Genomic DNA, 21513 nt, shown 5'->3' on the forward strand with positions numbered 1-21513 from the left:
TTTCATAAATTAATTTTTTGTGAAGTTTTCTCATAAAAGCATTTTGGTATTAGTTGTTTTTCAGTGAAAACACGTTGGGATGAGGGTGTGTGGGAGTGGGGAAGAGAGTATGTTTCAAGTATGTAGCTTTAAAAAATAACATTATGTTTTTCTTTTATTATAAACAGAACACATTCTCATGGTAGAAAATTTGGAAAATACAAGAGTTTAAAAAGAAGAACATAAAAATCACCAGTAATCCAACAACCTTGGAGAATACCGCTGTATTAACGTTACACAGTTTTTAGATGGCTTAAGTCGTGGATAAACCGAGGCTATCTAGACTAGAGGAATGGATGGGCTTGACACAGTCTTCCATCAATACCACTGTCCTCAACTGGTTCTGACAAGAATGAGCTGCAAATGTCTTTAGGTTATTGTGTCTGGCTAGGTCCAGAATTGCAGATATCCCATGCTGTCTGAAGGTGGAATCTGTATGCTTTCAAGAGGAATAGGTTGGCAACTTGGCTAGCCTCTTATGAAATCGAGGCGCCTATCTGAAGCCTTGATTGGGCAAAGGGTCATCCACTCTGTATAGGGGATCTCCAAGAGCTGAGAGGCAAACCAGAGTATTTCTGCTTTTGTTCATGAGTGTTGAATGCTAAGACACTCAAGGAGTACCTCTTAAAACTGCCGCAAAGGAGGTGCATCAAAGTAGAAATACAGAAAATTCGGGTAGTCTGGTGAGGTAAACGTCAAGAGCAGGGTTGTGCATCCATTCTTGTACCTCCTTTCTGATGGTCTGTCTTGCGGTTCAACACCATCAAAGTTTTCACTACAGATGGTCAGCAGCATCTCCTTCTTAGGCAATCACCAGTATGTATCAGATGCCTGTTTAATGTCAGAAACTTTATGCCACCCTGTTTTTGCTGGTGTTTCCCACCATCTTTTACATTGTTTGTATGACTTGCTCAGTATTGTAGGGATAATGTTTCTGAGTCCATGGTATATATAACTCCTGACCAAGTGAGTAGATGATGTGACTTCAGAAAAGAACATGTTGCTAGTGATTCAAATGTGCCACTTGACACAGGAGGACACATGCCCTGTAGTTGACTTACCAAGGATGAGGTGTTGACCTCACATCTGATGTTTGGTAGATCTGTCACAGAATCTGGCTGAGCAGCTGTGAGGACAATGGTAGGTAAGGCATCCAACCTCCCTGGCACTACTCTGAGCACTTTAACGGTGTTAACTAAAACCCTCACACCTTGTGAGGCTGGTGCTGTATCTCTTTATAGATGAGGAGACTGAGGGATGGGAAAGGCAAACAAAGTGTCCTCAGACATTAGGTGGGTGTGATGGAGCCAGAATTTGAACCCAGGCAGCCTGGATACAGAGTCTCTACTATTAATCGCCGTAGAAAGGTGATGATAGAATCAAAAGGTGATGTGAAAGTTGAAAAAATTTTAAAATGAAGTAAATGGTCCAAATAGTTAATAAACATGATTATCCTTACAGGACATGCATATTAAAAACTATGAGTCTTTCTTTCATACCCATCAGATTGGCAAAAAATTTTTTAACTTCATAATACCAAGTATTTGAAAGGATGTGAAACAAAGGAAACTTTCATATTCGCCTGGAGAAAGTGTAAATCGGTGTGATCACATTGGAGAGCAATTTGGCAAGGTGAAGATGTGCATACTCTGCAGCCCACTTCTAGGCTTATACCCTCCACACTCAAATGTGTATCCAAGAAGATATGTACAAGCCTTCATTATAGCATTGTTTGTAAGAGTAAAGAAATGGAAACAACCTAAATGTCCATCAGTTGGGGAATGGATAAATAAATCATGGTATATTCATATGATGGAATTCTATGCAGCAGTTCAAATGATGTCAGTGTTGAGTGAAAAAGCAAGTTGCAGAATGATTTGTATGGTATGCTGTTTATATAATGCTTAAAATCTGCAAAATTATATACTTATCCATAATTAATACATAGTATGTATTAAAATTGTTTTTTAAATGCACGGGCATGTCAAATACCAGGGGAGTGGCTGTCTTTGGAGAGGGAAAAGGATTGAAGATGGGTAAGATGGTAGACAGTGAATGTCAACTGTTGTAAATTTCTACAGAAAGATATGAAGTGAATGTGGCAAAATGTTAAGATCTTGCTAAGCTGGTACATGGGTGTTGATTATATTAATGTTATTCTCTGTACTTTTATGTATACTGGAAATACTTGATAAAAGTAACACAATGTGTAATTAAAAATGCACAGACCAAAGAGAAAGCAATGATCACTAAACACCAAGGGTAATAAATAAATCTAAAGTAATCTTGAAAGAAAGAGAAGTATCTTAAGACCAATGGTGGGGAGCCTGAAAACGAGGTATGCGTGGGAAAAATGCTTCATTCAAAAATGGTCAAGTGATGATGGTGGTGTTTTTAATGCCAAATAGTCACACAGTTTGTAAGTCAGACCATCTACAAGTGAATATAGGTGAGGCTAAGAGCCAATCAGAACCCTTACCATTCACCAGATGTGTGCATCTCCAGGTCTGCAGATGTTGAACTTGGGAAATTACATGGAGTGGGGTGGGTAGAAATGTGCTGCCTCCTACCACAGCTGTTCGTGAATCTGTCAGACTAAGGAATGTGTGCAGTGTATCCCAGAATGCCTATCTTGGATGAGATGTCCTTTTTATTCTGGTCTTCTAGAAATTAACTTTTCAAAGACAATTTAGCAGTTATGTTTAACTGAACTAATAAATTTTTAGTTCAAAGGAGAATCTAGAAAAATCAGGCATATCTATAGCTTCTGTGATTACAGTAGTTATGCAAAATACATGATTAGGCTTTGCCTACTTCCTGTTTGATTCATTCTTGTGGGACTCATGGTGGGATGTGATAAACTGTGTAAGGGGAAATGTAATAGGGGAAAGGGAAAGGTTGGCCTTGGATGTTTTTTGAATTTATTTTGGAAAACTTATGGAATTTTTAAATTTGATATTTACTTTGATCTTTTGGTATTTATCCATCATATGATATTCCCTTCTGTTGTGATTAATAGCAGGCAGGCAGACTTTAAATAACTTACCTGATTTTTGTTTTTGTTTTTTTCCTGAATTTCTCTGAGGTCCAAGGTATAAATCAAATGAATTGTATGTTTCTATGAGAATTTCAAAAATCCTAGTATGTGTTGACGAGCTTTTACCGCACTTGTGTTGGTTTGGTGAATAATTCCTCACCCTGCTCTTTTACTTTGTGGTCTCTATTTTTACTTAGAAGCTGCTGAATTTGCTTTTGATTTATTTTTGCAATCTTTGCAGTGCACCCCCCTTTATAAAGCAGTAACAGATGCACAATATAAAAAGTTGAGTACAGAAGGACAGAATAAACTTGCCCAGCTCAAACATCTGCCCTGATTCCTCTCTTTAGATCCTTGTATATGTCCAGAATATTTTATGCCTACACAAGCACTTATATTGAACCAAATGAAGTTGCTATTTTTATAAGTCAGAATATAAGCAGTTTCTTTTGGTTCAATATGGTGTATTATTTTTTAACAGCATACTGTATTCACTGTTGTATATTTTGCTTTTTATGTTCAAAACTTGGAGTTTGTTGTGTATCAGTGTATGTAGAGATTCACCCTTGTTCATGGCTTTATGGTCTTTTACTGAGTGGATTACTCATGCTTTAGCTTGTTTGTATGAGAATATAAATTCCAGTTTAAAAAATTATATGCAGCTCTAATAATTATCCTTTTATATATGTTCTATAACTTAGGTGCAAGTATATCTATAGGATAAATTTCTGATAAGTTGCTTTTACTTGGGTTAAGAAGCATATAATTTTAAATCCAAATGCTAACCTTTGATTTAAAATGTATGTGTTTATTCAGTTGATGTTCATTAGTCACTGTATACTTGACCATGACTGACCCTTACAGATGAATCCTGCTTTTGTTGCTTTGTTGAAAGATCTAGACACTTGGAGAGTAGTATTGTTTCTTTGTTAGTTTGGCGAGGCCCTGAAAGTGATGATTTAGTAGGGGGAAAAAGTGATAACCCTTTGATGGCTTACAGAGTTCAATAAATAGCATCTCCTTCCCCTCCCAAGTCCAGATCAATTAAAAGATAGGAGCACGGAAGATGGCTGGTTAGCCAGAGACAGGTAAGACTCCTCAAGGGAGGAACAACCTAAGACAGGCACAGTCGCAGGGGGGCCATCAGGTGAGAAATTGGGGATCAACAGAGGTGAGGCTTAGAACCTCACCCCCGCTGTTTTGAGAGAAATCTTCTGCATCCATGGATGTTTTGTTGCCCTTGTCTAGCTTGGATTAATATTTAGTCTATAGGCACAGACGTGATCATCTACACTTGCCCTCTTACAGCACTAAATTATGCTTTCTATCTTTATCTTGCATCTACCTGCCACTTCAGCATTTTATTTAAAAAAAAATAAGGGAGAAATGTGGGATTCACATATAAATCAAGTATAAAAATCAAATGAATAATCATAAAAAAAAAAGATGGGAGCAGAAGACAGGCAAATGGTGATACAGTCTCACCTCCATTACTGATACAGTGTTTGGAGAAGAGAGCCTTAAGTGATCGCCAAGTGACTTGTTAGTAGTTCATGCATAGCTGCAGACAGAACTGGGCAACAGGGACTCCTGTGAAATTCAAACTCAGAGGAAAAGGGACTCTGGTGTCATGTCGGTGTTTTAAGATAAGATCCCAAGAGAGAAGAGGCTGAGCCTCCTATGATTAGTGCCCTTCCCCCACCACTAGAAAAGTTACATTGCTCTTTCCCTGGGGGAGTTAGTGAGGGCTGGGGAGAGGAGAGCAGTCAGGAATGATTAGTCTAGCAGATCCTCATGGAAGCTGGAGAAGGGGGAGAAGTGTTCTTTCCTAATGTATTTTAGGGCAACATGTAGCATATATAGGAGGAAATAAGTGGGAGCAGAGCTGAAGAAGTAACTTCCATGTAACCTATAAGTTGGGGCGTCTAGGCTGGAACTCAGTCTTAACATCTGTTCAGTATTCTCGCTAAGTCACTATGCCAAAAGAGTAACCATCCATTTGTATCTCCTGAGTTTCTCTGTTTTCATAGATATACCATGTAGAGTATTTCTGCTACTAAAGTCATACCTGCTCTCCAGCATATATAGACCCTGGGCTGCAGTGGTATGGCTGAGCAATAACACCATGTAATTTGCTATGCCCACTTTGCATTAGTAGTAGAAAGTCGTCATATGCTAGTAAGTGTGAATATATGTTAGTATTACTATTAGCATTTCTATTTTAATATTGTAATATTTATAATGTGACTAATATACTATGGCTATAAATAATATTGTATATTATAATAAAAATTATAATAGTAACATTGATCAAGAAATGCAATTGGGGTTCTATCTATAGGTATGTTCAGAGATGAGTAAAAATAGACACAGTTCCTGTATTCTAGACAGTGGGTCAGCAGTGTGAAAGCCTGTTGTGGGAAGGAGCATGTGCTTCATGGAATTAATAGTGTGCCAGTTAGCCTGAACACAGAGAAAGAGCAGGGAGAGGTGGTCAAGGGCTAGACCAAGAGGGGCTTGTAGGCTACATTAAAGCTGTTGGCCTTCAAGAGAGCCAAGAAGAGAGTAAATGATTTCGAACTAAGGGGGAAACAGCATGTTTAATATCTTAAAAAGATCAACCTAGTTGCAGTGAGGAGAATGGGAGGAGTGTGGGTTAGGAAGCTGTTGCTCTAGGCCATTGATGACAGCTTGGAGCAGGGTAATGGCAGCAGAAACAGAAGCAAAAAGGGATGAAATCTTTTGGAGGTTAAAATCAATAGAAGTTGCTTATGGTTTATTGTTGGGAAGCTAGGGAGAAGACCATGTTTGGAACTAAAGTTTCTGCGTTCAGCAGCCTCATGGATTATATAACCAAACTCTTTGACACTGGGATGATTGGAAGAGAGAAATTTCTGGGAAGTTGAACTGGACTTTATTCTTGGACATATTGAGTTGAAGTGCCCTTGAAGGATCTAAACTGAAATACAGTGTAGGCAGTGTTATGTGGGTCTGGGACTCAAAGGAGGTTTGGGCAGGAGGCAAATATTTGGGATAGTTAACCTACATGATAGGAAGTTGGAGATGATGGGTGGTAATTGCTTAGTGAAGTGGCAACTTTTACTGTGCATTGGGATCACTTGAGCTTTGTAGAAATACCCCAAAACAGAGATTTTGATTTAATTAACTGGTAATTGGACTTTCGGAAGCCCTCCAGATAGTAATGTGCAGCCAAGGTTGAGACCCGTTGGTCTAGAGAAAACATGAGATGAAATAGAAGAGGAGCTAGCAATGAGCCTCGACAGACACAAATAGCATCCGCTTGGGGAAGGAAGAACCTCCACGTGAGACTATTAAGAGGTGGCCAGAGACGTAGGAAGAACTGTTAAGTGTGAGTATTCATGTAGTAAGTGAGAGTGACCAGCAGTGTCTGCTGCTACTGAGAAGCCAAGTAGAATCTGGCTTGAGCAGTATGGGTACCTTTTAGTTACCATGGGGAGGGCTGTCAGTGGGAAGTTTGAAATTGTGGGTTGAGAAATCAGAGTGAGGAAATGGATACTGTTAGCATAGGCAGCTATTAAAAAGTATTTGAGGGAAGAGAGGCAGTGAGTGAGGAGCAGAAGGGGTGTGCCACTGTATTAGGATTGTTTGGTTGAAAATAACAAAACTCTGTTCAACTGGTTTAAATGGTGAAGAAAACAACCTTATTCAAGAATTCCAGAGGAAACTGGCTCTAGGGTTATGTGGTGGCTCAAACAATGTCATCAAAAACCCAGGTTCTTTGCAGTCCCAGTTTATGACTTGGACCTCAGGCTGCCGCCTCAAGATGACAAGATGGCTAATGGGGACATCAAACCGGATGTTACAGTCACCAGCAGAAGATTCTTTCAATTTCTTTTTTTTAAAAATCTTGATACATGTACTGAAAAGTGCACACTTTGTAAGTTTATACATTGAATTTGGAGAAACTAAACAACTGTGACCAGCACCCAGATCACAACCCCACTACCCCAGAAGTCCCCCTTGTTCCTCCCAGTCACTACCCACCTCCTCCCCCAGATTACTATCCTGACTTCCAACACCATAGGTTAGTTTTGCCTGTTTCTGTGCAATATAAACAATCATATAGTATGTGCTTTTTATGTTTGGCATTCAGCATTGTTTTTGAGATCCATATTGTTGCATGTAGTTGTAAAATGTTCATCTATTGCATGAATATACCACATTTTATCCATTCCAATGTTGATGGGCATTTGGGTAGTTTCTGATACTTGGCTTTTACAGATAGTGTCATTGTGAACATATGTATTCATTTCTGTTGAGTATGTATTCAAGGAGTGGAGCTGCTGGGACAGAGGGTATGCTTATATTAAGCATTAGTACGTAATTCCCAGTGTGGTTGTATCGCTTTACACTCCTACCAGCAGTGTATGAGAGTTTTAGCCCATGTCTTCACTAACACTTAATCATTTTGTGTCATTTCATTAGACATTCTGGTGGGTGTGTAGTGACATAGTGCTGTGATTATGATTTGCAGTTTCTTAAGTTGATTAAGGATATTTAACTTGCATTTTTCATGTGCTTATTGATTGCTTGGATACTCTCTTGTGAAATGCCTGTTTGGATCTTTTGCTATTTTTTTTGCTTTGGAGGTGAATGTCTTACTAGTATGAGTCACTGGACATGTAATAAAATTATCTTCTCACATGCTATGGCACCCTATGACATGCTGTGGCACACTATGACTTGCCTTTTCACTTTTGATATTTCTTTTCACAAATAAGTTGCTAATTTTAATGTAGTACAGATTATCAGTTTTTTCCTTTTTGGTAGGCACTTTTTGTGTTCTGTTGATAATCTTTGCCTGCTCTAAGGTCACCAAAATGTTCTATGTTTTTTCTAAAGGCTTGTTTAGCTTTGATATTAGATCTGTCGTCCACCTAGAGTTGATTTTATATTTAGTGTGAAGTAGGGTACAAAATTCATGAGTGTCCCATTGGCCCAGCACCAGTTATGTTTTCTCCATGCACTACTGTGTCACCTTTGTCATTTACATTGGGGGACTATATGTAAAGGTTCGTTTCTGATTTCTGCATTTTGTTGGTCAGGCCATCCATCTTTAGATAACTCTTTAAAAAAAAAAAACACCCTGTTAGTAGGTGGTTGATGTCTGGTAGTATAAGTTACCTAGTTTGTTCTTCCTTGTAATCTCTCTTTAAGGGTGGTGAGTCCCCTCATGTCTCATTGGCCAGTACTGGGTCACTTGACTACTTCTAAACCAGGCAATGAAAAGGAGAGTGGGATTACTGTGATTGGCTTAAACTAATCAGGAATTATCTCTGTGTCTTAATGTAGTGAGGAAGACTCTAAGGACAGAAGTCGAGTAACCAGATAGAGGAGGGGAATAGATGTTTGTTAGGCCACCAACAGCTTAGGGTTTAAGACATATTTATTTTCCTTGTTTTTTAAAGATGAGAGATCTGAACCTATTAAAAGTTGATGTGAGGTTGCACAACAATGTGAATGTACTTAATGCCACTAAACTGTCCAACTGAAATGGTTCAAATGGTAAATTGCATGTTGTGTATATTTTACCACAGTTTAAAAAACTGATGGGATGGGTTCTTGAGAGGGAATGGTATATTTTGTTGGTGAGAGAGGGTGTAATTGATACTGTAAGGATGGATGAATTATATGACATAGGTGGAGAAAATGGCCATCTAAGGAAGAGGAGGAACACCCTTATTGTACCAGTAAAAGAGATAGGTAGGGCCAGGAGTGGGTTTATCTTAATGTTTGGTAGTAGGAAATTGGGGAAGTTCTTTTTAATGTCTCAGCTTACTAATTGAACTAGGAGCAGAGTCATCCGCTGAGAGAGGGGGCAGTTAGAAGTTTGAGAAAAGGACGCAAGATGTGAAATAACTATTTTGCAAAGTTAGAGAATAATTTGATACAGAACAACTGCTTAACAACATTGATGGCCCCTTCTGGTTGTTGTAATTATGAAAAGCTACCCATATATTCTGCTGTGTGATTTTCTCCAGCAATACTTGGCTCCCTAGATAGAAGCACGGAGAAAGCAGAGAGTAGGGTTGATACAGAGTTGGGACTTTGCCAGAGAGCAAGATGTTAACGCAGTACAAAGAACTGTGTGCATGTGAATATGAAATAATGAACCAGTGAATCTTAAGCTATAAAAACAGGTTTTTAAAAAAGGTTGTTAAGTGAGTTGAGCACCCAGAGGAGATAGTGGGAGGTAGTAGGAATAGTTGAACAAAGAAGATGGGAGGAGCTAGGCTACAGGGAGAGAGTAAGCTGCCTGAATTAGTGATTTTGGAGTTTGAACAATTTTTAGTGGTGATAAATGCTCTTTTGGGGTGGTGGTGGGTAGCTGAGCTGGGGTAGAGGAAGAGGTCATTGAAGATGAGGAAGCCAGCAAACAGAGACATGAATGTTGGATCCGTCAGTACTTGACAGTTTACAAAGTACTGTGTCTTAGCATGGTTTCTCAATTAGTATCTACCTCAAAACAGGAAGGACAGAACTATTATCCTCATTTTACAGATGAGCAAGTGGGCCCAGAGAGGTTGATAACTTCCTACCAGCCCCAAGGAGAGTTAGTGGTTGAGTTGGACTCAAGTCCTGTCTCAGGTCCTAACTTCCATGCCCTGGCACTGTGGCTTAACTGATGTATATGTAAAAGATTTGGGCATTATATTCTTGGTTATATCAGAAGTCTTGCTGACATGCAAAAATAATGCAAAAAGTAGTAATGAGACTAGGCATAGAGAAAGACATAGATAAGACATGTGCAGAAAATACTCCAGAAATATTAAAAATAGTTATTCCTGGGTAGTTGTGATTGTGACTGTGGATGACTTTTCCCCTTTGTTTTACTTTTCTGTATTTTCCAAATTTCCTATAATGGATATAAATGGGTTTTTAAAAATTAAAAAGTTATTTTTTAATGAGGTTATATATAGAAAACTCAAAAGGTACAAATAGATACAAAGTATATAATGCCTTTATTAAAAAATTAAAATGTTTGGATTTTTTTTCTTTTTAGAAATGCACTTGGTGATGGAAAGAGAGCCATTATTCTGAAGAACAATTGGACAAAGGTAGGTTTCTTTTATATTTTACATTGAGCAAATTATGTTATATAACGTTGTGAAGAAACCTGTTTACAGGATGTAAGTTTATATGTAAAAATGCTGGGTAAAATTATGCAGAGCCCAAGAATGTAATGGGAAATCTTCAGTTCCATAATCAGAAAGGAGACTTAGCACAGAGAGGCCATGTGTGTCTGGGGACAAGGAGCAGCTCAAAGGAATCTTGAGGATCTTTAGGGCACCTTAGTGATTGAGATGCCATCATCTGCACGTTCTGGGTGGATGAAAGACCTAATTGTGAGAAATGAAACTTAAAACTTAGAAGGAACTATAGGAGACTGTCTTTACAACCTAACCTTGAGATGGGAAAGGATTTCTTATATAACACACAATGCACAAATTAGTGGGAGAAAAACCCTGATAAATTTTACTATATCAGACTTAGAAACTTCTGGATGTTAAAAGACACCATAGTCCGAGAGGAGATAATTTATCATACATACATACACACACACACACACACACACACATGTATATTATATATGTGTGTGTGTGTGTGTATATATAAAACATACATAATAGATAGAACTTATAAGATTTACATCCAGAATATGCAAAGAACTGAAATAAATAAGAAATCCAGTGGAAAATGGGCCAATAAAATAAACAAGCATTTCACAGAAGAGGAATCCTGAATGGGCAATAGAAATTATGTTGTATTTCGTAGTATTTAAAATTGTACAGAGATAAAAAACAAAACCAAGAGAGCAGAATAGAGAGCCTCCAAGTGTGCATGAGTAAATAAAACAATGTGATATTGTTTGGGTCCTTCAGATTGGCAAAAGTTAAGGAGACCAATAGTTGTGAGTATTGTGAGTGTGCATAAAACAGGAACCATCAGTAAACCAGTGGAATATGAGTTGGTTACAGCCTACTTGGAAAGCACTATGATGTGCATATGCCATTCTAAATGGGATCCTAAGTGTGTTCACTTGATTCTAAGTGTGTGCACCTCACAAAGATTCTTGCATATGTGCACATGGTGAGATGTACAAAGTTTACATAGCACAGAATTGCAGATCTCCCAAGTATTCATGACTAAAACAGTGGATGAATGTGGTAGTTTCACTTGATCAGAATTGTTACTGTGATCTATTTGCTCTGTCTCCACTCTTGAACACCCATTATTTCTCTGACTCCTATTCTCTCCCTTGTCCACTGTGTGTTGGCCTTCTTGTTCCTTTAACTTGCCAGGCCCACTCCCATTTTGTATTTCCTCTTCTCTCTGCCTATAATTAGAATGCCTTCCCCAGAGCATGAGCTAGCTCCCTTATTTCCCCTTTATTCTTTACTGAAAGTCCTCTTCTCAGTGGAACCTTCCCTGGCCACATTACTAAAATACGAAACCTGCCCCTTCCTAGACATTTGCTAACCTCTGTTACTGCTTTACTGTTTTTTTTTTTGTTGGTGGTGGCATTTATTATTACTGAATCTATGATACATATTATTTAAGCTGTGTTTATTGTGTGTTCTCAGTACAGTATGAGCTCCATGAGGGCAAGTTTTTTTGTTCGTTTGTTTGTTTCACTGTTGAATCTGGACTGCCTAAAAAGCTGCCTGGTACACAACAGGTACTTGGTAGTAGATGTTTGTTGGTTTAGTGAATGAATGAATCAAACACTAGATTGCAGTTGAAGTTAATTAACTGGCTTATCACCATTTAGAGATTTAAAAAACAGTGTTGAATGAAAAAAACAGTAAAGGCATAATATAGACTGGAAAAATACCTGTCAAACTCATTGTAGTGTTTGCTTCTGGCAGTAAGAGAGGGAAAGGTTAGGGGGTACAAAGGAAATTTCAGCCCTATCTGTATATTTTTATTTCCTTCATTAAAAAACAATCTGAAGCAAATATAACAAGATACCAACAGTTAATTCTGGATGCAGTAATTTCTGTAGTTTCTTAAATCATAAAAATATCTGACATTTTCTTTAAAAGTAGAGCTTCAAATAAGAAACAGAAAGACATGTTTCAGACTTCATTCTTGACTTTACATAATTTGTTTTTATTTTTCCTTTTTTTCATTGGAATGAAGTTAGTTTGCAATATTATATTGGTTTCAGATGTATAACATAGTGACTTGATAATTATATACATTAAGAGATGCCTACACAATAAGTGTAATTACCCTATTACCGTAGCAAGACATTACACTATTATTGTTTATATTCTCTGTGTTGTGCTTCCATTCCTATGACTAACTTATTTTACAATTTGCAGTTTGTACCTCTATCCCTTTCACTTATTTCACCAGTCCCCCTGCCCCCCTCCCTATGGAACCAACAGTTTGTTGGGTCTGTTTCTTTTTTGTTTGTTTTGCTTTTTGGATTCCACAAATAGTGAAATCATATGGTTATTTGCCTTCCTCTGCCTGGCTTATTTCACTGAGTGTAATAGCCTGTAGCTCCATCCATGTTGTTGCAAATGGCAAGATTTCCTTCTTTTTTATGACTGTGTAATATCCCCTTTTGTGTATGTACCTCATCTTCTTTATCCATTCATCTATCAGCAGGCACTTGGGTTGCTTCCCTATCTTTGCTAGTGTAAATAATGCTTCAGTGAGCATAGGCGTGCATATATCTTTTCTAATTAGTGATTTTGTTTTCTTTGGGTAAATTCCCAGAAGTGGAACTGCTGAGTCATATGGTATTTCTATTTTTCGTTTTTTAAGGAATCTGCATGCTGCTTTCCACAGTAGCTGCACCAATTTATATTCCCATCAACAGTGGGGGGGGGGGTCCCTTTTCTCCACATGCTCACCAACAATTGTTATTTCTTGTCTTTTGGGTAGTGACCATTCTGATTGATGTGAGGTGATAACTCATTGTGATTTCGATGTGCATTTCCCTGATAATTAGCAATGTTGAGCATTTTTCACGTGTCTGTTTGCCATCTGTATTTCTTCTTTGGAAAAATGTTCAGGTCCTCTTCCCATTTTTTAATTGGATTACTTGTTTTTTTGGTGTTCAGTTGTATGAGTTCTCTATATATTTTGGATATTAGTTCCTTATCAGATATATCATTGGCAAATCTGTTCTCCCACATGGTAGGTTGCCTTTTGTTCTGTTGAGTTTCCTTTGCTGTACAGAAGCATTTTATTTTGATATAGTCCTACTTGTTTATTTTTGTTTTGTTTCCCTTGCCCCAGGAGATGTATCCATAAAGAAATTTCTTGTGCTGATGTTCATGAGATTCTTGCCTATGTTTTAAGAGGTTTATGGTTTCCTGTCTTACATTTAGGTCTTTAATCCATTTAGAGTTTACTTTTGTTTATGGTATAAGACAGTGACCTAGTTTCATTCTCTTACATATAGCCGTCCAGTTTTCCCAACACCATTTATTGAAGAGAATAATGTGAAATAATGAAAATAATCTTTTTCCCTCATTGTGTATTTATGGCTCCTTTGTCATTTATTAATTGACTGTATATGTGTGGGTTAATTTCTGGGCTCTCTAGCCTGTTCCATTGATCTGTGTGTCTGTTTTTATGCAAGTACCATACTGTTTTAATCACTGTAGCTTTGTAGTATAGCCTGAATTCAGGGAGCATGATACCCCCAATTTTGTTCTTCTTTCTCAAGATTGCTTTGGCCATCTGGAGTTCTTATGGTTCCATATAAATTTTAGGATTATTTTCTCTAGTCCATTGAAAAATGCCATTGGTATTTTGATACAGATTACATTAAATCTGTAAATTGCTTTGGGCAGAATGGCCATTTTGACAGTATTAATTCTTCCTATCCATGAGCATGGGATAGATTTCCCTTTATGTGGAATGTCTTCACATTCTTTCATCATCTTACAGTTTTCATAGTACAGGTTTTTCACCTCCTTGGTTAGATTTATTCCTAGCTATTTTATTCTTTTTGATGCAGTCGTAAATGGAATTGTGTTTTTGATTTCTCTTTCTGCTAGTTTGCAGAAGGAATGCAATAGGTTGCTGTATATTATTGTCTCCTACAACTTTGCTGGATCCATTTTCTAATTATTTTTTGATGGAGTCTTTCTACTTATAATATGTCATCTGCAAATAGTGACAGTTTTACTTCTTCCTTACTAGTTTGGATGCCTTTTATTTTTTTTTCTTGTCTGATCCCTGTGCTTAGGTCTACCAGTACTATGCGAGTAAAAGTGGTGAGAGTGGGAGTACTTGTCCTGTACCTGATCTTAGAGGAAAAGCTTTTAGCTTTTTCCCATTGAGTATGAATGTTGACTGTGGATTTATTGTATATGGCCTTTATTATCTTGAGGTATTGTTCCTCTTTACCTATTTTTTTGAGCATTTTTATCAATGTCTATTGAGAGGATCATATGGTTTTTATCCTTCTTGTTAATGTGGTCTATCACACTGATTGATTTTTTGATACTCTGCTTATATCCCTGGAATAAATCCTACTAGGCTGTGATGGATGATCCCTTTGATGTATTTTTGAATTCAGTTTTCTTATTTTTTTATTGAGGATTTTTGCATCTGTGTTCATCAGGAATATTGGTCTGTAGTTTTCTTTTTTGTAGTGTCTTTGGTTTTGGTATTAGAGTAATAGTGGCCTTGTGGAGTTTAGAAGTGTTCCCTCTTCTGTTTTTTGGATTCCTTTAAGAAGGATGGGTATTAGCTCTTCTTTAAATGTTTGGTAGAATTAATCTGTGAAGCCATTTGATCCAGGGATTTTTTTTTGTATTTTGGGGTTTTTTTTTATTACCAGTTCAATTTTGTTAGTAGTAATTCAGTTGTTCCCAATTTTCTTTCCTCCTGGGTCAGTCTTGGAAGATTGTACATTACTAGGAATCTGTTTGTTTCTTCTGGGTTATCCAATGTATTGACATATAATTTTTCATAGAATTATCTTATGATTCTTTGAATTTCTGTGGTGTTGGTTGTAACTTCTTTTTCATTTTGTGTATTTAGGTTCTTTGCTCATAAGTCTGGTTAAGGGTTTGTTTATTTTCTTGAAGAACCAGCTCTTGGTTTCATTTTTTTTTTTCTATTTTACTTAGTTTCTGTTTTTATTTGTTTCTCTTCTTATCTTTATTATGTCCCTCCTCCTCCTAATTTTGGGCTTTCTTTGTTCTTCTTTTTCTATTTCCGTTAGTTGGAGGGTCAGAGTGTTCATTTGAGATAGTTCTTGTTTCTTGAGGTAGGTCTGTTTTGCCATAAACTTCCCTCTTAAAACTGCTTTTGCTAAATCCCACATGTTTTGAACTGTTGTGTTTCTATTTTCATTTGTGTCCATGTATTGTTTGATTTCCACTTTGATCTGTTCCTTGACCCATTAATAATTTAGAAACATATTTAGTCTTCTCATTTTTTTTTTCCAGTTTTTTCTTGTAATTGATTTTATTTTCATACTATTATGGTCTGAGAAGATGCTTGACATAATTTCAGTCTTTTTAAATTTGTTGAGACTTGTTTTGTGCCCTAATATCTGATCTATTTTGGAGAACGATCCATGTGCACTTGACAAAAATGTGTATTTTGTTGCTTTTGGGTAGAATGTTCTGTATCCATGTTAAATCTATCTAGTCTAATGTTTCACTCACTGCCTCTGTTTCCTTATCTTTTTCTGTCTGGATGATCTATCCATTGATGTTAAGTGGGGTGTTAAAGTTCCTTACTGTTATTGTGTTGCTGTCAATTTCTCCCTTTAGGTCTGTTAGCATTTGGTATATTTATGTACCGTGTTCCTATATTGGGTACATAGATGTTTGAGATTGTTAGATCCTTTTCTTGGGCTGATCCCTTTATCATTATGTAATGTCCTTCTTTGTCTCTTGTTACTTTCTTTGTTTTGAAGTCTATTTTGTCTGATGCATGTATTGCAACTCCAGCTTTTTTATTGCTCCTATATGCATGATATGTTTTTTCCCATTCTTTCAGTTTCAGTCTGCGTGTATCTTTAGGTCTGAAGTGTCTCTTGTAGGCAGCAAGTAGATGGGTCTTGGTTTTTATCCATTCAGTCATTCTGTGTCTTTTGATTGGAGCCTGTAGGCCATTTAAATTTAAAGTAATTGTTGATATGTATATGTTTATGGCCATTTTGCTAAATGTTTTCTGGTTGTTTTTGTCATTCTCTGACCTTTCTTCCTCTTGTGCTGTCTTTAGTGTTTTATGACTTTCTTTAATGTTATAATTGGGTTCCTTTCTCCTTTTTTGTGTGTGTAATAAAAGTTTTTGGTTTGTGGTTGCCATGAGGTTCTTATATAATATCCTGTAAATATAACAATTTATAATAAGCTAATGGTCACTTAAGTTCAGACACATTCTAACAGTACTACATACCTTCTCTCTGTCCACGTTTCATGTGCATGTCTTCTTTTATGCCTTTTTATTAAGTGATTCCCTTGACTAATTTTTAGATATAATTGCTTTTGCTACTTTTGTCTTTTTTACCTTAATACTGTCTTTCAATTAATTGATTTACTACCTCTACTATGTGTTTGCTTTGCCAGTGGAAATTTTTCTTTTTCCTAAATTTCTTGCTTTTATTTAGGGTCTTTTCTTTCCTCTTAAAGAAGTCTCTTTAATATTTCTTGTAGGGCTGGTTTAACAGTGGTGAACTCTTTTAACTTATGTTTATCTATGAAGCTCTGTATCTCTCCTCTAATTCTGAGTGATAACCTTGCTGTGTAGAGTATTCTTGGTTAGAGGTTTTTACCATCCAGCACTTTAAATATATCATGCCATTCCCTTCTGGCCTGTAGAGTTTCTTCAGAAAAATCAGCTGATAACCTTATACATAATTCATTGCTTTCCCATCACCACTTTCAGGATTCTCTCATTGTCTGTGATCTTTGACATTTTGATTATGATGTGTCTTGGTATGGCCCTCTTTGGGTTCATCTTGTTTGGAGCTCTCTGTGCTTCCTGCACCTGGTAGACTGTGTCCTTCCCCAGGCTAGGGAAGTTTTCAGCTATTATCTCTTCAAATAAATTATGTACTCCTTTCTCTCTTCTCCTTCTGGAACTCTTATAAGCAGATGTTAGGACGTTTGATGTTGTCCCAGAGCTCTCTTACCTTATATTCATTTCTTTTACTTTTTTCTTCCTTCTGCTGTTCAGTTTGAGTGCTTTCCATTATTCTGTCTTCCAAGTCACTGATCCGTTGTTCTGAATCCTCTAGTCTGCTGTTCATTCCCTCCAATGTATTTTTTTATTTCTTCTAATGAATTCTCATCTCTGGTTCTTTTTTAGACTATCTAGTTCCATATTAATGTCTACCTTGAGTTCTGTTGTTTTCTCAAGTCCAGTGAATATCTTTATAGCCATTGTTTTAAACTCTTTACTGGGTAGATTGGTTAACTGTTTCATTTAGGTTTTTTTCTAGTTTTCTTTTTTATGTTCCATCATTTGGAGCATATTCTTCTGTCTCCTCATTTGCATGACTTTCTGTGCTTGACTCTTTGAATTAGTTGAATGGGCTTGTTCTTCCAGTCTCTTGAAAGATGGCCTTTGTGTAGGAGAGTCTCCTGTGTAGACTACATCCGCCTCCTGGTTTTGGCAAGCTAGAGGCTGAGTAAGTGTGAGACAAGCTTTTCCTGGTGCTCGGGCTCCCAGGGGCTCCTGGCCTGGGGCAAGTTCCCTATAAATATGCTGAGACCAAAGGAAAACAAGGGCAAAAGGTTGGAAATGAAAGGGTTTATTCTCAGGGCTCAATCTCTCCTCACTCTGAACCCCAGCTGCTTGGCTCTCTCCCCCTGCCTGGCCACACTCCAGATTCCCGAGTTTTGGCTCCTGTCCCAGTGCCACCTGGGTCCTCCCACCCACCTTGGCTCCCAAGCTCTATCTCTCTGACTGCACTGCATTCTCCTTCCCCACCACCCCTTACCCATGGAAGAACTTTTGGGCATGTCCCTGGTGACTGGAACCTGAAACTCAGGCATGGGCAGCCTCTTCACCCTTCCCCAGGGCTGGAACTCCCATGACTGACCAACCATTCTGGCCCTGGTAAATATCACATTGATATGCAAATGGATTATTACATGTGTATACAGTGGGCACTATCAAGGCCAAATGGGAATCCTAGTCGAAAACTTGCATTTTCCCCACAGGGCCCATTGGAGGGGCTCCTAGGTCCATACCTGTGGGTTCCGCTCTGGTGATGGGGAGGGTGGTGGGCTAGCAGCAGGTTGGGTGCACTCCAGGTAACTCCCAAATTGGTACCTGCTGAGTCCCCTGTACTTCCTCACCCATATGGCCAGGTGTGTCCACTAAGTGTAGCTTCCTGCATTGGGTGTCTACCAGATCCCACTGGTGGCGTGGAGTCAGGCTCTGTACACGTTCCCCCTTGGCCCCGCATGTGCTAGGCTGTTCCTGGGAATGCCTACCTGAGTGCCTGTGGAACACCACTGGGGGTCAGGATCTGACACCATGCATGCATGCGTTCCCCCGTGGCCCCTGTGCTCTCTGAGGTGCTCAGGAGAGTTTTCCTGTTGGTGCCTGCCTGGCCCCACTCATGACCAGGGGTCAGGCCCGGCACACACATTCCTCTGCAATGCTCCGGGGAGTTGCCTCGGTATCACCAGCCTTCAAATTTGTGCACCTTCCCTGTGAGCTGGGGGACTTTCCTGTCCTGCTGCTGGGGGCTGGGCTGGTGGATAGCAGGGAACAAGGCTAACTGCTGGATCATATCCACATCCACATTGGCCACACTAAGATGCGTGGAAGAAGCACAGACAGTGGTGCTAGCAGCTCCTCTGACCTTGGATTACTTCTGGCGGTTTCCTTGCCAAGCAGTGGATGTTTAGTTCTGAAATTTAGGTTTTTTTCACTTATGGTCCAGTTGCACTTTCAACCACAAGGCTTTTTTCCTGTGCCTCCAGGCAGGGAGTCCCTGCCTCTCTCCCAGCAATACCCCTTTCCCTCCTCTCTGCTGGAGGCTGTGTGTGTGTGGGTCATTCACATGGTTCCCGTGTCTCTGTCTTTCCTGCCGTTTTTTTGTTTTTTGATTTTAATCTTTCTGTCACTTGTATAGAAGTTGTTCACTTGGGTCTTTGTTCTTTAGGATGAAAGGCTCTGTGTAGGTGTAGATTTGGTGTATAAGTATGAGAAGGTGGATTCAGTCTCTTTCTACTTTACATCTTCCCAGAATCTATAATTTGCTTTTGAACTAGAGTACATAGAATTATAGAGTTTTGGAGACCCCAAATTATTATTCAGGTGGCCTAGGAGTGTATCAGAGTCTCTGGGGGTTGTAAAATTCCCCACTTGGAATTCTGCATCCAAATTTCAGAGTCACTTTTTAAATGCCTTATTTTATACATGAAGAAATTGAGTCCTAGAAAGGTTAAGTGACTTTTGTAAGGTACCACTGCAAATGAAAGACAAAACTGGACTGAGAATGCAGGGTGACCGAGGGTGATCAGTTTCTTGCTGCTCTCATTATGAGTCATTTTTGTGCTTGAAACAGAATCTTTGCTGATCATTGAAACTGACACTTGGCAGGTGCTCTATAAATATTCTCAGAGCAAATGGATGATAGAATTCTTAATACTGAAACTCAGACCATGATACTGGTTTTCCAGAATTACCTTTTGCTATTTCAACCTATTGTCAATGTAGAAAAAGAGTACTAAAATTTTCTGAATTACTTTGAGGACTTTATGTAGACTGTATATTCCTGGCTCAATTTATCAATCATAAAATATTCCTTTTTTTAGGACTTTTTTATTTTTAGGACAGTTTTTGGTTCACAGCAAAATTAAGTGAAGGTATAGAGATTTACCATAAAAACCTGCCTCCACACAGACATAGTCTTCCTCATTATCAGCATCCCCCAACAGAGTGGTACATTTGTGAAAATTGGTGAACCTATATTGGACACCATATAATCACCAAAAGTCCATAGTTTACCTTAAAATTTACTCCCTAAGTGTTGTACATTTTGTGGTTAGAGAAATGTATAATGACATATAGTTCATATTTTTGTATTTCTTATTTTCACTGCCTTAAAAATCCTCTGACCTGCTTATCATCCTTCTGGCAACCTCTGGCAACCCTCCATCCTTTATCTTCATAGATAAAAGGATAGTTTATCTTCATAGTTTTGCCTTTCCCAGAATGTCATATTGTTGGAATCATACAATATATAGCCTTCTCAGATTGACTTCTTTCACTTAGTAAGTTTCCTACATGCATTTAAGTTTCCTCTCCGGTTTAATAGCTATTTCTTTTTAGTGTTGCGTAGTATTACCTTGTCTGGCTGGATATAGCACGGTTTATTTATCCATTCACCTACTGGAGGGTATCTTGGTTGCTTCCAAGTTTTGACAATTATTAGTGAAGCTGCTGTAAATATCTGTGTGCAGGTTTTTGTGTGGACATGTTTTCAACTCCTTTGGGTAAATACCAAGAAGTGCAATTGCTGGGTCATATGATGAGAATATTTTAGTTTTTTAAGAAACTGTTAAACTGTCTTCCAAAGTGGCTGCACCATTTTGCCTTCCAATCCGCAAGGAATGAGAGTTCTGTTGCTTCACTACCTACTCAGCATTTGGTGTTGTCATTGTCCTGAATTTTTACCATTCTGTTAGGCAGATAGTGGCATCTTGCAGTTTTACTTTGTATTTCCCTCAGGGCATATGATAGGGAGCATCTTTTCATATGCTTATTTGCCATTGTATATATCTTCTTTGATATGTTTGTTAAGGTCTTTGGCTCATTTTTTAATCAGTTGTTTCTCTTATTGTTGAGTTTTAAGAGTTATTCCTGAATTTTGTGTAACAGTTGTTTATCAGATGTGTTTTTTAAGAATATTTTTTCCCAAAGTGTGACTTGTCTTCTCATTTCCTTGACATTGTCTCTCACAGAGCAGAAGTATTTAAGTTAAATCAAGTTCAGCTTATTAATTCTTTCAATTAGTCTGTGATCCATTTTGAGTTACTTTTTGTGGAGGTTGTAAAGTCTGGATTCATTTTTTTTACATGTAGATGTCTAATGTTGCAGCATTATTTGTGACAAGGCTCTGCTTGATTCATTGTATTGCCTTTGCTCCTTTGTCAAAGATCAGTTGGCTATGTTTATGTGACTTCACTCATTTTTAAAAATTAGGATATTTTGTAATGAGTGTAAAAATTTGTATGTAGATGAAAACTGTAACTCCTAGTAAGTGTTCAAAAACTTTGGTAGCTATACATCCAGGTCATTTAATTTTTTCAGAAAAGAATGCTCATTGAAGGATAGTTTAAGTTTAAAAGCAAAAGTAGAATGTGCAAGATGCATTCCTTACCTTTATAAGAACACTTTCTTTTCACTTTAGAATTAAAACTGTGAGCCTGAGTCTGTTAAGTCAT

At 37.9% G+C, this 21513-nt stretch overlaps 1 protein-coding gene across 10 annotated transcripts in view; it reads left to right on the top strand.

Moving 5' to 3' along the window:
• Window positions 1–21513, top strand: part of TTC3 (tetratricopeptide repeat domain 3) — a 156252-nt gene that overhangs the window by 28033 nt on the left and 106706 nt on the right. For 9 of the 10 annotated variants that reach the window (XR_008998483.1, XM_036899242.2, XM_036899240.2 and 6 more), the window contains one exon: window positions 10122–10176. Coding sequence is in view for 6 of the 10 variants with exons in the window: in XM_036899242.2 (XP_036755137.2) it covers window positions 10122–10176 (55 nt within the window). In the remaining 4 variants the exon portion in view is untranslated. Of the gene's footprint in view, window positions 1–223; window positions 1672–10121; window positions 10177–21513 lie in introns of those variants that run through there. The other variant, XM_036899249.2, reaches the window with a different exon arrangement.

Source organism: Manis pentadactyla, chromosome 1 (genome assembly GCF_030020395.1).
Source record: "Manis pentadactyla isolate mManPen7 chromosome 1, mManPen7.hap1, whole genome shotgun sequence".
Classification (NCBI taxonomy): Eukaryota; Metazoa; Chordata; class Mammalia; order Pholidota; family Manidae; genus Manis; species Manis pentadactyla.